The 15,169-nt window shown below is 37.9% G+C and overlaps 2 protein-coding genes across 2 annotated transcripts; both read left to right on the top strand.

Annotated features, from left to right (window-relative positions):
• Positions 1–2,716: 2,716 nt before the first annotated feature.
• On the top strand, positions 2,717–6,497 carry LOC143633102 (putative CoA ligase CCL7). Its single transcript, XM_077101451.1, has 6 exons — positions 2,717–3,714; positions 4,786–4,975; positions 5,218–5,363; positions 5,578–5,645; positions 6,175–6,277; positions 6,359–6,497. The coding sequence occupies exons 1-6, from the start codon at positions 2,722–2,724 to the stop codon at positions 6,470–6,472; spliced, it is 1,614 nt and encodes a 537-aa protein (XP_076957566.1). The 5' UTR covers positions 2,717–2,721; the 3' UTR covers positions 6,473–6,497.
• Positions 6,498–10,905: 4,408 nt separating this feature from the next.
• LOC143633101 (putative CoA ligase CCL7) lies at positions 10,906–14,686 on the top strand. Its single transcript, XM_077101450.1, has 6 exons — positions 10,906–11,903; positions 12,975–13,164; positions 13,407–13,552; positions 13,767–13,834; positions 14,364–14,466; positions 14,548–14,686. Exons 1-6 carry the CDS (start codon positions 10,911–10,913, stop codon positions 14,659–14,661), a joined length of 1,614 nt encoding a protein of 537 aa, XP_076957565.1. The 5' UTR covers positions 10,906–10,910; the 3' UTR covers positions 14,662–14,686.
• Positions 14,687–15,169: the final 483 nt, after the last annotated feature.

The raw sequence follows: 15,169 nt of genomic DNA, 5'->3' as shown, positions 1-15,169 counted from the left end.
AGAGCTCAATGAGAGTGTTTGAACCTATTAGTCCAAAGCATGCAACACCAAACGCCATAATGTTATATCAAAACAAATATTTTATCAAGGTTTAAAGTTACAAATTAGACTAAACGTCTAAAGCTATATCATTCGATCTATATATTTATACAAAGTTATAACTACAAGTTCGAAATAACATGCACAACATAAATCGGTAAAGACATACTAATAATAACAAATGTTAGTGCATTGACTCTAAAACTAGCGAGAAGGCGTTAAGCACTTTACATATTAAGTAAAAATTTTATTGTTAGTTAAGCCATTACGAGTTTATTATAGAAAAGTTATTGAGAGCCCCATACCTACGTAACATTGGCATCAATGTTTTTCAATTTTGTAGTTAAAATCACACCAGAGACATTATACTTTCTCACCCTCTATGTTTTCCATATCACTTTCGCCTAGGGATGAGCTCGGTATCAAACTGGTATTGACCGGTGCTGCTATCGAAATTCTCGATTTCTATTTTCCTAAAATATTGATACCGGTAACAAAGGCAAATATTTAGAAAATACCAGTACCGATACAATATTGATCACAAAACATAAAAAAGTCGATACCAAATTAATATGACAACGCTGGTATCGATTCAGTACCCGTACCTGTTTACTCTTCGCTACTTTCTCCTGCCTCTCACTCCAAAACACCTAAAGAGTCACCGTCGGGTATCCTCTAAAGCCATAATATATTCATAACTTTACAAAATAATTTAAAAAAGTCCCTAAAAGTTTGTACTTCATCTTATATCCCCTTAAAATACGACGTAAATAAATACTATTCAACGCTCATAAAGCCATAATCATATAAGGCTGAGGGGTGTGGGGGGCTCTAATGGGGGCGCGAGTGGGGGCTCCAGCCAATAATATTGTGACGTATGGCAGAGAGAGAAACTGGATAAAGGGGGTGTTGGAGCCCCCGTTGGAGCCCCTGGCCCTGGTGTGGAGGGGCTCCAGCAGGGCTCCAGCGGATTTTTTTTTATTTTTTTATAAATATATTCAAAAAACGTATTATTAAAAAAACTCATAAATTATTAAAAAAAACACACATTAAAAAAAAACACATTAATATCTAAAAATAAAATAAAAATTAAAGTACTAAAAAAACATTATTGTTATTCTTCGGCTTGGTCTTCTTCGATCAACCTCTTTCGGATACGTTCCTTTTGCTTTTCCATCAGCATTTGATCGACCGGATTTAGGTTACTGAAGTCTCTTGTAAGGAAGTCCAAATCTCTCATTCGACTTTTTTCCTTTTTGTCATTAGAGACCACCTCCATGGTTTTGTTGAATTTATTGAGGGATTCAACAAGATCGACGATGTTTACGGCTCCCCCCTCAGCCGGTTTTTCCCCTTGGCGTCCCTTCCCAATGGCCGCCTCCTCGGCGGTGAAGACGTTTCCTCCCCCGCAATGTTTAGGTCGAATCCAACGCGGCAATCCGACCCGGCGGAAGTGCTATACGCTCCAGACGAACTAGTTTTAGTCCGTTTCGGCCCTACTTCCGCATCAAGGTCCGGCGCCACCAGCTCAACCCACTTGGAACACCTTTTCAACCTCTCCCACAACTTTAAATCGTCCCACGTCTTCACCATCCCATACCTCCGCAAACACTCCTGCCTCCACTCTTCGACAGTGAAATTGTAAACCGCCAAATCATCACTGCCACTTGGTCTCATACGACCGGCGTTCCTGTTGAAAAGATTAGTAAACAAGCCGACAAATTTTCTGCTTTCGGACCACCGACCCGAAATCATATCGGCGTTTCGCTCTGTACTCCCAACGAGCGTATAGAACGTCTCCCTAACCTTTGTCCAAAAAACCTTGCTTTTTTGGTAGTCGGCTGCAAAATGAATAATTAAATTAGATTTCCAGTTAACTTTTTTATTTAACTTTTTTATTAAAAATCATTTTTAAAAACGTTAAAACAATTACCGCAACGCCGATCCTCAGAAATGACTATCCAAGCCCGACACAAGGCTTCCTTCTCATCCGATGACCACGGAGTGGTTTTCCGTTTCGTCCTCGGAGTCGAAGCCGGTCCCGGCCCGTCCGTTGCAAGTTGTTTTTTCCGGTGGACGCGTCTTCTTGCTCCCGTAGCATCACCGTGTGATTCTTGTGTCTCTGGAACAACAAAGTTATGAGACGGTTGTATGTTGGATGGTTGAAAGCCGGATGTTTCTTGCGGCCCCGAATAAAACATCGGTTGGTCTGGTGACGACCATAAATCGTCGTCAATATAATCTGAATCTAGGTTTGGGTACCAATTTCCAGACATTTTTTGGTATTATATAGGAGTTTGGGATATTATATAAGAGTTTGTAAGGTGAAATTGTGTTTTGATATGGTTGAAATGAGAGTAATTTCGGGTATTATACAGAGGTTTTAAGGTTTTTTTTTAAAACAATTCGGAGCTCCAACGGCTCTTTTGGGCGAGCTCAACGGCTCTTTCTCTCTCTTCTCCCGCGACCACACTCACGCCTGCCTGGGGGCTCGCGCTCGCACCCCGTTCGCGCCCCGGTTCGCGCCCCGGTGGTGTGGGGTTAGCGCCTGGAGGCGCGAGCGGAGGGGCTCTCGCGCCCAGGTTAGCGCCCCACACCCCTCAGCCTAATATAATAATAACTTCCATTCAAACAAAAATCATTACTTCCAAGTTCTCATCTTCTACACCACCACCACAGTCCATGGAGAAATCCGGGTACGGCCGTGACGGAATATTCCGATCACTCCGGCCACCGTTAACCATCCCGCCAAAACCCACATCAATGGTCTCCTTCCTGTTCCGCAACGTCTCATCTTACCCAAACAAACCCGCCTTATTCGACTCCGATTCCGGCGAATCATTCACTTTCTCCGACTTCAAAACCACCGTCGCTAAACTCTCACACGCCTTAAGCACCCAATTGGGTATCACCAAAAACGACGTCGTACTCTTCTTCGCACCCAATTCAATCCAATACCCGGTTTGCGCGTACTCAGTTATCGCCCTTGGCGCCATCGTCACCACCGTTAATCCACAGTACACTGTTCAAGAGATATCTAAGCAAATTAAAGACTCCAAACCCAAATTGATTGTTACTGTTGAAGATTTGTATGATAAAGTTGCAAACTTTGGTCTACCCGTTATGTTTTTGGGATCAGAGAGTTCAATTAAAGGGTGTTTTGGGTATAAAGATTTGATTTTGAAATCTGGGTCGGTTTCGGAATTGCCTAATGTTTCGATTAGAGGTGATGATACTGCATGCTTGTTGTATTCATCTGGGACAACTGGTGTTAGTAAAGGTGTGGTTTTGAGTCATATGAATTTTATCGCGGTTTCGCAAATGTTGACTTCTGATCAGAGGTTAATGGGTGAGAAAGATCATGTGTACTTGTGTTTTCTGCCAATGTTTCATATATTTGGATTTGGGGTTATTTTGTATGGGCAGTTACAAGAAGGGAATACTGTTGTGTCAATGAGGAAGTTTGATTTTGGTGGGATGTTGAAGAATATTGAGAAGTATAGAGTCACACATTTATGGGTTGTGCCACCTGTGTTTCTTGCTTTGACTAAGCAGGATGTGGTCAACAAGTTTGACTTGTCGTCGTTGAGGCAGATCGGGTCCGGTGCTGCGCCTTTGGGGAAGGAGTTGATGGAGGAGTGTGGTAAGAGACTGCCTCATGTTGCGGTTCTTCAGGTAAACTTCATGATCTTATTTACAGTTTTGTTTGTTGGAAATTTTTTAACTTTAAATGGTGTGTTTATGCATTTATGAATTCAATGATGCAGATCTATCTTGGTATTGTTTGTTTACTGCAAATGCATATGTGCACATGGCTACTTGCCTATTTGGTTATTTTTGTGATTGTTTTATACTTTTATGTTCTTTTGGATCAACATTAATTTGGTATTCCAATTTGCATGTCTTCATTGATGTGTGTGTGTGTAGAAGTAGTAGTACTGGTGTTATTATGTAAGCTAGCCAAGTCTACGCTTGAGCTCGACTTGTTTCGAGCTATAATTTTAAAGCTTGAGCCTGGTTTGTAAGTAGTTTTAGCTCGGGTTCGGCTCTTTTATTACTTTTTAGTTTATTTATAGACCTTTATAATAAATTTTATTTGTGTTGTTAATTATAATTTTTATGTATAAAAATAATAATTATTAATTAAATATATTTTATTTTATAAATATTATTATTTAGATATATGTTTGATATATTAAATCAAGATATAAATAATAGGCTTGTTTTGGTTTGCAAGTATACTAGAGCTCAATAAGTGAAGCTTGAGGTCGGGCTTGTTTATAAAACATGCTTATTTTTAGCCTTGAGCAGTCTATATCCCATTTAAGCTACTAAGCTAGGCTGAATTTGAGCTTTTAGCAAGCTGGTCTCGAGTATCTTATGAGCGGTTTGGCTTGTTTACACCACTAGCTAGTAATTTGGATAAAAGAAGGAACCCCTTTCTAGTGTTGTTAAGTCCCATTTTATACGGCAGTGATTGGGCCCAACCGCTTATGGACGGGCCCAACTGCCCAATAGCTCTTCAACTACCGAACACCATTTTGAACATCATTTTGCTTTGATCTTGTTATTATTGTTGCTTTTTAGAATCTTGAAAATATGTGAGGAAAACAAGACACCATACATCATTCAAGTCTTCATGATCTTATTACAATGAGTATAATTGTTTACATTCATATGGTTTTGTTATATATTTTCTACCCCCTTTCTTAATCTTACAAAATATAATAATCGTGTGTATAACAGGGATATGGTATGACTGAAACGACCGGGGTCATTTCAGTCGAAAGCCCAATAATTGGACCGCGGCACTCGGGCTCAGCCGGAAGGCTTATCCCTGGAGTTGAGGCCCAAATAGTTAGTGTAGATAGCGGTAAGCCTCTTCCTCCTAATCAGATGGGTGAAATATGGGTCCGAGGAGCCAACATGATGCAAGGTATGCTCCTTTTATTATCAACACTAGCACGTGTCGGTTGTCAAAATGTGCCGGTTGGATAAAAAGTCAAAACGGGTCATTTTTGTTCATTAAGGGCCGGACCGACCCAAAACACTTGTTTTCCACAATGTTTACTATTTTTGTAGATAATTTTTGTGAATACCGAAATTATATTATTTTAGTAATAATCTTATTTTTGGAATACAACGATTTAAGAGGTTTTATGTTTTATCCATTTTCAGGTTATTACAACAATCCTCAAGCTACAAAGCTTACAATAGATAAGCAGGGCTTCGTGCATACCGGGGATCTTGGATATTTTGATGACGAGGGTCAAATTTTTGTTGTTGATCGAATCAAAGAACTCATTAAGTACAAAGGTTTTCAGGTAAAACATGCTATGTTCATGCAGATAAAGATTCTATTTTTGTTCATGCAGATAAATAAATCATTTTTCTTTCAATGTAGATATTATTGTTGTAGCAGTATAGTTTTTTTAATCAGATTTAACACAACAATAACCTATCGAATTTCAAAATGAAAAAAAAAAAAAAAAAGATTAAAACAGTTCTTAATGTTTACTCTATGCTCATAATTTTCAGGTTGCACCAGCAGAGCTTGAAGCACTTTTGCTTTCACATTCTGAAATATTGGATGCTGCAGTAATCCCGTAAGCCATAATAATATAATCTTTTTCAAACTTGCTACCCAATTATTTGCACAAACCCGAACACGACATGAACCCAAAAATCGAGTTGGACACATGAACCCAAACACAACATGCATATTCGCCGGTTGACATGAATACGACCCGTTTAACTTGATTCTTTTATGTACATATCAGTACTCTATAATACCACAGAGAAATATGAACGTATACGAAACAAATTCGTTTAGATTATAAAAGTTAAGGTCAATTTCTGTTTAAATTTTCAAAACTTTGGCAGAGAATACTCAACCAAGTTATGACATAAAACACATTATATTTTTTTTCTTTTAAATAAATAGGTTAAATGGGTCAACTCGCGAACTCGCCAAGACAACCAGAATCCAACTCGTTTAGCTAAATGGGTTCGCAGGTTTGACCTGAATCTAACTCAAAACCGGGAATATTGTGTCCTGTCATAAATTCACTCCCCGAAATTTTACTGTTTAAATCCAGTTCATAATCATTAAAACCGCATTAATCTTTCTACTAGGTACCCTGATGCTGAAGCTGGCGAGGTCCCGATTGCATTTGTGGTCCAATCTCCAAACAGTTCGCTGACCGAAGAAGATGTCATGAAATTTATTTCTGAGCAGGTAAATATCGCATTACTATATAATTACTTTGCACAAATTTCATTTCTGAATTCTGATTGGAAATTAAACGTTGCATTGCAGGTTGCACCTTTTAAAAGATTAAAGCGAGTGACGTTTGTGAACAGCGTTCCAAAGTCCGCTTCAGGGAAACTTCTCAGACGTGAACTTATCGCAAAGGTCCGCTCAAAAATGTAACACTTTTATGTATGGTTAGTTTGATTAATATTTGTGGTTCTTTAGCAGTTCATGTATAATGAATTAATGTGTCAAGAAAACTGAATTAATTTAAGAGTTTCATGATCTTGTTTTCATTTTGCTATAAGTTGTCTTGTCTCCCATGGATGTTTTTTTAACTATGGTTTCGAAAATGAGAAACCTAACCTGTAAAGTTAGTTTGAACCGTTTTATATTTTAAAAATCGTTAGTTTGTATTAAAAAGTTACTAATGATGTTCGGTTCGCATGGTTAGTTACAACCTCCAAACCATCGTTTGAACTGTTAAACTGTCAAACTGTAAAAATTGAAATGTTGATCGAACCTGAAACGCTGATGGTACCGTTAAGTCGGCAAATCCAAAATATGGCTGAACAGGTAACCCGCAAAAGGGGTGATTTGATTTTGATGATTTGAGAGGACCCATGATTCATGCATATTAACCAACATGTTTTTGTTTCTAGTTCTTAACGCCATCACCCCATGTGCAAATATTATTAACCATGTACCACAAATACGCACATGACTTGATACAAAATTCAATAAAATTTAACGCGTGCTTTGATTTGATTCATTTCTATCATTTATGTCGTATTTCAATACAGAAGATTACACTTTAAAATTCACCTATATATATCATCATCGTACTCAGTATATCCCACCAATAGCAAAGCTATGGTAGGGTCTGAGGAGGGTAAGATGTAGACAGCCTTTTCTCTACCTCGTAGGAATAGAGAGTCTGCTTTCGGTGAGACCCTCGGCTCGAATATATATATATATATATATATAGGGGAAGGTTAACGTACAATAATCGGTTATCGTACATTAGGTACGCGAGCTTTTTGAACGTCGATTTCAATTTCATGCGGTGGCATAATTGTAAATAACTTAAATTTAATTCTATGATCTAATTCATCAATTGATTCATTGAACGTCCATCCATATCAATATAATTCAACCGTCGATCAGTATTAAACTAATTTGCAGATCGATATCAAACTAATTGAGTTAATTATCTAACCCTAAAAATTTTCGTTACCTGCAAATAAAACAGAACGTTTTATCAAAACGTATAAGAAGAATCACAATTTAAGGCAGAGTTTCGACCTAGAATCACAAATAAAATGTATAAACCTAGAATGTATTAATAGAACGTTTAAAGGTTTAAAACGTATAAGGAAGAATCATATGAAAAAAAACATTCTAAAAACCTTAAAAGGTTTAAAACGTAACTAAAAATAAGAACTAAAAATCATTTATACATTCTAGGTTGAAAAAGTAACTAAAAATCATTTATACGTTCTTTTATCATTGAAATTCCTTTAGAACGTGTAAAGGTTTAAAACGTATTAACAGAACGTTTAAAGGTTTAAAGCTAATACGTTATGTTAATATGCTTTAAACCTTTAAACGTTCAGCTAAAACGTTTTTAGCTTTAAACGTTCAATGTCAAAAACCCATCATTCAGAACTCAAAATTGATCGATTGAAGCTTCAAATTGATGATTAAGTGAATCGATTTCAAAGATTAACCGATCAATTGGCTTCAATTTCAATTCAACTAAACAAACATGTGACGAGTTTTGCGTTTTTCCGATGAGTTTGTTGTTGACGACGATGATGGTGACGAAGAGTGTTGATGGCGCCGGCGAGCGGAGGTGAAGGAGGTGTACTGATGTCGGCGACTGGTGGTAGAGACGGAATGAGGGAGATGGACGAGCATATGAGTGTAATTGTGATTTTGGGTTTTGAAAATCTAACGGTTGGAAGTGTCGCGTACGTAATGTACGATAAAGGATTATTGTATTTTATCCTTTATATATATATATATATGAGTTATAGTTATAGATGTGTACAAGTTACATACTCGACCTTCATAAGCATGATTTGGATATATGTGGTTCCAAAACCAAAGTTAAATCCAACTCGATTTCAAATGTTTATATCGTATAAACATCTTTTGATAATCTAAAACAAGTTTAGCCTCCATTTGATATTTTCACAAAATTTCAACCCGTTTAATCCGTGCTATTTAAAAAAATAAAATAAAGGTCGCATCTTTTACTAAAAAAGGTCATGCATGTTTTTATTAGGTAGCGGTCCAAATTCAAATCCAATTTTAATGGCTGAAATTCACTTGTAGGGGATTAGTTCACGTAAGGTTAACTTATATAATCAACACCACTAATTTGATAATTTGGTCATTTTGAACCATCCATTTTCAAGTTCCACACTTGGGATTATCCTTCAGATAACTTAATTGATAATTTTGATTGTTTATAGATCATAAACTAAAGCTTATAACTCAGTATTCCATTAAAAAATCTTTATTTGGTCAATGTAGTTAAAATCTTTCAGAGATACAAGAATGCATCACATAGTTATTATGTGTATAACAACTTAACGTATCTAATAATGTTTTAATCGATGTGTAATGTGATTCTAAGCTAACGATACTATAGTTAAGATTATTTTCTAGAAATTACTATAAGAACACCAACTCAATCTAATTACCAAACAATGCCCATGGTCTATTGATATGAATATATGATGTTTGCTCGTCCCAAGAAATACTGGGGGCGCGAGTGGGGGCTCCAGCCAATAATATTGTGACGTATGGCAGAGAGAGAAACTGGATAAAGGGGGTGTTGGAGCCCCCGTTGGAGCCCCTGGCCCTGGTGTGGAGGGGCTCCAGCAGGGCTCCAGCGGATTTTTTTTTATTTTTTTATAAATATATTCAAAAAACGTATTATTAAAAAAACTCATAAATTATTAAAAAAAACACACATTAAAAAAAAACACATTAATATCTAAAAATAAAATAAAAATTAAAGTACTAAAAAAACATTATTGTTATTCTTCGGCTTGGTCTTCTTCGATCAACCTCTTTCGGATACGTTCCTTTTGCTTTTCCATCAGCATTTGATCGACCGGATTTAGGTTACTGAAGTCTCTTGTAAGGAAGTCCAAATCTCTCATTCGACTTTTTTCCTTTTTGTCATTAGATACCACCTCCATGGTTTTGTTGAATTTATTGAGGGATTCAACAAGATCGACGATGTTTACGGCTCCCCCCTCAGCCGGTTTTTCCCCTTGGCGTCCCTTCCCAATGGCCGCCTCCTCGGCGGTGAAGACGTTTCCTCCCCCGCAATGTTTAGGTCGAATCCAACGCGGCAATCCGACCCGGCGGAAGTGCTATACGCTCCAGACGAACTAGTTTTAGTCCGTTTCGGCCCTACTTCCGCATCAAGGTCCGGCGCCACCAGCTCAACCCACTTGGAACACCTTTTCAACCTCTCTCACAACTTTAAATCGTCCCACGTCTTCACCATCCCATACCTCCGCAAACACTCCTGCCTCCACTCTTCGACAGTGAAATTGTAAACCGCCAAATCATCACTGCCACTTGGTCTCATACGACCGGCGTTCCTGTTGAAAAGATTAGTAAACAAGCCGACAAATTTTCTGCTTTCGGACCACCGACCCGAAATCATATCGGCGTTTCGCTCTGTACTCCCAACGAGCGTATAGAACGTCTCCCTAACCTTTGTCCAAAAAACCTTGCTTTTTTGGTAGTCGGCTGCAAAATGAATAATTAAATTAGATTTCCAGTTAACTTTTTTATTTAACTTTTTTATTAAAAATCATTTTTAAAAACGTTAAAACAATTACCGCAACGCCGATCCTCAGAAATGACTATCCAAGCCCGACACAAGGCTTCCTTCTCATCCGATGACCACGGAGTGGTTTTCCGTTTCGTCCTCGGAGTCGAAGCCGGTCCCGGCCCGTCCGTTGCAAGTTGTTTTTTCCGGTGGACGCGTCTTCTTGCTCCCGTAGCATCACCGTGTGATTCTTGTGTCTCTGGAACAACAAAGTTATGAGACGGTTGTATGTTGGATGGTTGAAAGCCGGATGTTTCTTGCGGCCCCGAATAAAACATCGGTTGGTCTGGTGACGACCATAAATCGTCGTCAATATAATCTGAATCTAGGTTTGGGTACCAATTTCCAGACATTTTTTGGTATTATATAGGAGTTTGGGATATTATATAAGAGTTTGTAAGGTGAAATTGTGTTTTGATATGGTTGAAATGAGAGTAATTTCGGGTATTATACAGAGGTTTTAAGGTTTTTTTTTAAAACAATTCGGAGCTCCAACGGCTCTTTTGGGCGAGCTCAACGGCTCTTTCTCTCTCTTCTCCCGCGACCACACTCACGCCTGCCTGGGGGCTCGCGCTCGCACCCCGTTCGCGCCCCGGTTCGCGCCCCGGTGGTGTGGGGTTAGCGCCTGGAGGCGCGAGCGGAGGGGCTCTCGCGCCCAGGTTAGCGCCCCACACCCCTCAGCCTAATATAATAATAACTTCCATTCAAACAAAAATCATTACTTCCAAGTTCTCATCTTCTACACCACCACCACAGTCCATGGAGAAATCCGGGTACGGCCGTGACGGAATATTCCGATCACTCCGGCCACCGTTAACCATCCCGCCAAAACCCACATCAGTGGTCTCCTTCCTGTTCCGCAACGTCTCATCTTACCCAAACAAACCCGCCTTATTCGACTCCGATTCCGGCGAATCACTCACTTTCTCCGACTTCAAAACCACCGTCGCTAAACTCTCACACGCCTTAAGCACCCAATTGGGTATCACCAAAAACGACGTCGTACTCATCTTCGCACCCAATTCAATCCAATACCCGGTTTGCGCGTACTCAGTTATCGCCCTTGGCGCCATCGTCACCACCGTTAATCCACAGTACACTGTTCAAGAGATATCTAAGCAAATTAAAGACTCCAAACCCAAATTGATTGTTACTGTTGAAGATTTGTATGATAAAGTTGCAAACTTTGGTCTACCCGTTATGTTTTTGGGATCAGAGAGTTCAATTAAAGGGTGTTTTGGGTATAAAGATTTGATTTTGAAATCTGGGTCGGTTTCGGAATTGCCTAATGTTTCGATTAGAGGTGATGATACTGCATGCTTGTTGTATTCATCTGGGACAACTGGTGTTAGTAAAGGTGTGGTTTTGAGTCATATGAATTTTATCGCGGTTTCGCAAATGTTGACTTCTGATCAGAGGTTAATGGGTGAGAAAGATCATGTGTACTTGTGTTTTCTGCCAATGTTTCATATATTTGGATTTGGGGTTATTTTGTATGGGCAGTTACAAGAAGGGAATACTGTTGTGTCAATGAGGAAGTTTGATTTTGGTGGGATGTTGAAGAATATTGAGAAGTATAGAGTCACACATTTATGGGTTGTGCCACCTGTGTTTCTTGCTTTGACTAAGCAGGATGTGGTCAACAAGTTTGACTTGTCGTCGTTGAGGCAGATCGGGTCCGGTGCTGCGCCTTTGGGGAAGGAGTTGATGGAGGAGTGTGGTAAGAGACTGCCTCATGTTGCGGTTCTTCAGGTAAACTTCATGATCTTATTTACAGTTTTGTTTGTTGGAAATTTTTTAACTTTAAATGGTGTGTTTATGCATTTATGAATTCAATGATGCAGATCTATCTTGGTATTGTTTGTTTACTGCAAATGCATATGTGCACATGGCTACTTGCCTATTTGGTTATTTTTGTGATTGTTTTATACTTTTATGTTCTTTTGGATCAACATTAATTTGGTATTCCAATTTGCATGTCTTCATTGATGTGTGTGTGTGTAGAAGTAGTAGTACTGGTGTTATTATGTAAGCTAGCCAAGTCTACGCTTGAGCTCGACTTGTTTCGAGCTATAATTTTAAAGCTTGAGCCTGGTTTGTAAGTAGTTTTAGCTCGGGTTCGGCTCTTTTATTACTTTTTAGTTTATTTATAGACCTTTATAATAAATTTTATTTGTGTTGTTAATTATAATTTTTATGTATAAAAATAATAATTATTAATTAAATATATTTTATTTTATAAATATTATTATTTAGATATATGTTTGATATATTAAATCAAGATATAAATAATAGGCTTGTTTTGGTTTGCAAGTATACTAGAGCTCAATAAGTGAAGCTTGAGGTCGGGCTTGTTTATAAAACATGCTTATTTTTAGCCTTGAGCAGTCTATATCCCATTTAAGCTACTAAGCTAGGCTGAATTTGAGCTTTTAGCAAGCTGGTCTCGAGTATCTTATGAGCGGTTTGGCTTGTTTACACCACTAGCTAGTAATTTGGATAAAAGAAGGAACCCCTTTCTAGTGTTGTTAAGTCCCATTTTATACGGCAGTGATTGGGCCCAACCGCTTATGGACGGGCCCAACTGCCCAATAGCTCTTCAACTACCGAACACCATTTTGAACATCATTTTGCTTTGATCTTGTTATTATTGTTGCTTTTTAGAATCTTGAAAATATGTGAGGAAAACAAGACACCATACATCATTCAAGTCTTCATGATCTTATTACAATGAGTATAATTGTTTACATTCATATGGTTTTGTTATATATTTTCTACCCCCTTTCTTAATCTTACAAAATATAATAATCGTGTGTATAACAGGGATATGGTATGACTGAAACGACCGGGGTCATTTCAGTCGAAAGCCCAATAATTGGACCGCGGCACTCGGGCTCAGCCGGAAGGCTTATCCCTGGAGTTGAGGCCCAAATAGTTAGTGTAGATAGCGGTAAGCCTCTTCCTCCTAATCAGATGGGTGAAATATGGGTCCGAGGAGCCAACATGATGCAAGGTATGCTCCTTTTATTATCAACACTAGCACGTGTCGGTTGTCAAAATGTGCCGGTTGGATAAAAAGTCAAAACGGGTCATTTTTGTTCATTAAGGGCCGGACCGACCCAAAACACTTGTTTTCCACAATGTTTACTATTTTTGTAGATAATTTTTGTGAATACCGAAATTATATTATTTTAGTAATAATCTTATTTTTGGAATACAACGATTTAAGAGGTTTTATGTTTTATCCATTTTCAGGTTATTACAACAATCCTCAAGCTACAAAGCTTACAATAGATAAGCAGGGCTTCGTGCATACCGGGGATCTTGGATATTTTGATGACGAGGGTCAAATTTTTGTTGTTGATCGAATCAAAGAACTCATTAAGTACAAAGGTTTTCAGGTAAAACATGCTATGTTCATGCAGATAAAGATTCTATTTTTGTTCATGCAGATAAATAAATCATTTTTCTTTCAATGTAGATATTATTGTTGTAGCAGTATAGTTTTTTTAATCAGATTTAACACAACAATAACCTATCGAATTTCAAAATGAAAAAAAAAAAAAAAAAGATTAAAACAGTTCTTAATGTTTACTCTATGCTCATAATTTTCAGGTTGCACCAGCAGAGCTTGAAGCACTTTTGCTTTCACATTCTGAAATATTGGATGCTGCAGTAATCCCGTAAGCCATAATAATATAATCTTTTTCAAACTTGCTACCCAATTATTTGCACAAACCCGAACACGACATGAACCCAAAAATCGAGTTGGACACATGAACCCAAACACAACATGCATATTCGCCGGTTGACATGAATACGACCCGTTTAACTTGATTCTTTTATGTACATATCAGTACTCTATAATACCACAGAGAAATATGAACGTATACGAAACAAATTCGTTTAGATTATAAAAGTTAAGGTCAATTTCTGTTTAAATTTTCAAAACTTTGGCAGAGAATACTCAACCAAGTTATGACATAAAACACATTATATTTTTTTTCTTTTAAATAAATAGGTTAAATGGGTCAACTCGCGAACTCGCCAAGACAACCAGAATCCAACTCGTTTAGCTAAATGGGTTCGCAGGTTTGACCTGAATCTAACTCAAAACCGGGAATATTGTGTCCTGTCATAAATTCACTCCCCGAAATTTTACTGTTTAAATCCAGTTCATAATCATTAAAACCGCATTAATCTTTCTACTAGGTACCCTGATGCTGAAGCTGGCGAGGTCCCGATTGCATTTGTGGTCCAATCTCCAAACAGTTCGCTGACCGAAGAAGATGTCATGAAATTTATTTCTGAGCAGGTAAATATCGCATTACTATATAATTACTTTGCACAAATTTCATTTCTGAATTCTGATTGGAAATTAAACGTTGCATTGCAGGTTGCACCTTTTAAAAGATTAAAGCGAGTGACGTTTGTGAACAGCGTTCCAAAGTCCGCTTCAGGGAAACTTCTCAGACGTGAACTTATCGCAAAGGTCCGCTCAAAAATGTAACACTTTTATGTATGGTTAGTTTGATTAATATTTGTGGTTCTTTAGCAGTTCATGTATAATGAATTAATGTGTCAAGAAAACTGAATTAATTTAAGAGTTTCATGATCTTGTTTTCATTTTGCTATAAGTTGTCTTGTCTCCCATGGATGTTTTTTTAACTATGGTTTCGAAAATGAGAAACCTAACCTGTAAAGTTAGTTTGAACCGTTTTATATTTTAAAAATCGTTAGTTTGTATTAAAAAGTTACTAATGATGTTCGGTTCGCATGGTTAGTTACAACCTCCAAACCATCGTTTGAACTGTTAAACTGTCAAACTGTAAAAATTGAAATGTTGATCGAACCTGAAACGCTGATCGTACCGTTAAGTCGGCAAATCCAAAATATGGCTGAACAGGTAACCCGCAAAAGGGGTGATTTGATTTTGATGATTTGAGAGGACCCATGATTCATGCATATTAACCAACATGTTTTTGTTTCTAGTTCTTAACGCCATCACCCCATGTGCA

The sequence above is a fragment of the Bidens hawaiensis genome, unplaced genomic scaffold (assembly GCF_021521415.1).
Source record: "Bidens hawaiensis isolate Kalapana, Puna unplaced genomic scaffold, B.hawaiensis_p1.1 tig00006617_1, whole genome shotgun sequence".
Classification (NCBI taxonomy): Eukaryota; Viridiplantae; Streptophyta; class Magnoliopsida; order Asterales; family Asteraceae; genus Bidens; species Bidens hawaiensis.
The sequence above is the reverse complement of the archived record's forward strand: the minus strand, read 5'-3'. Positions and strand labels throughout refer to the sequence as shown.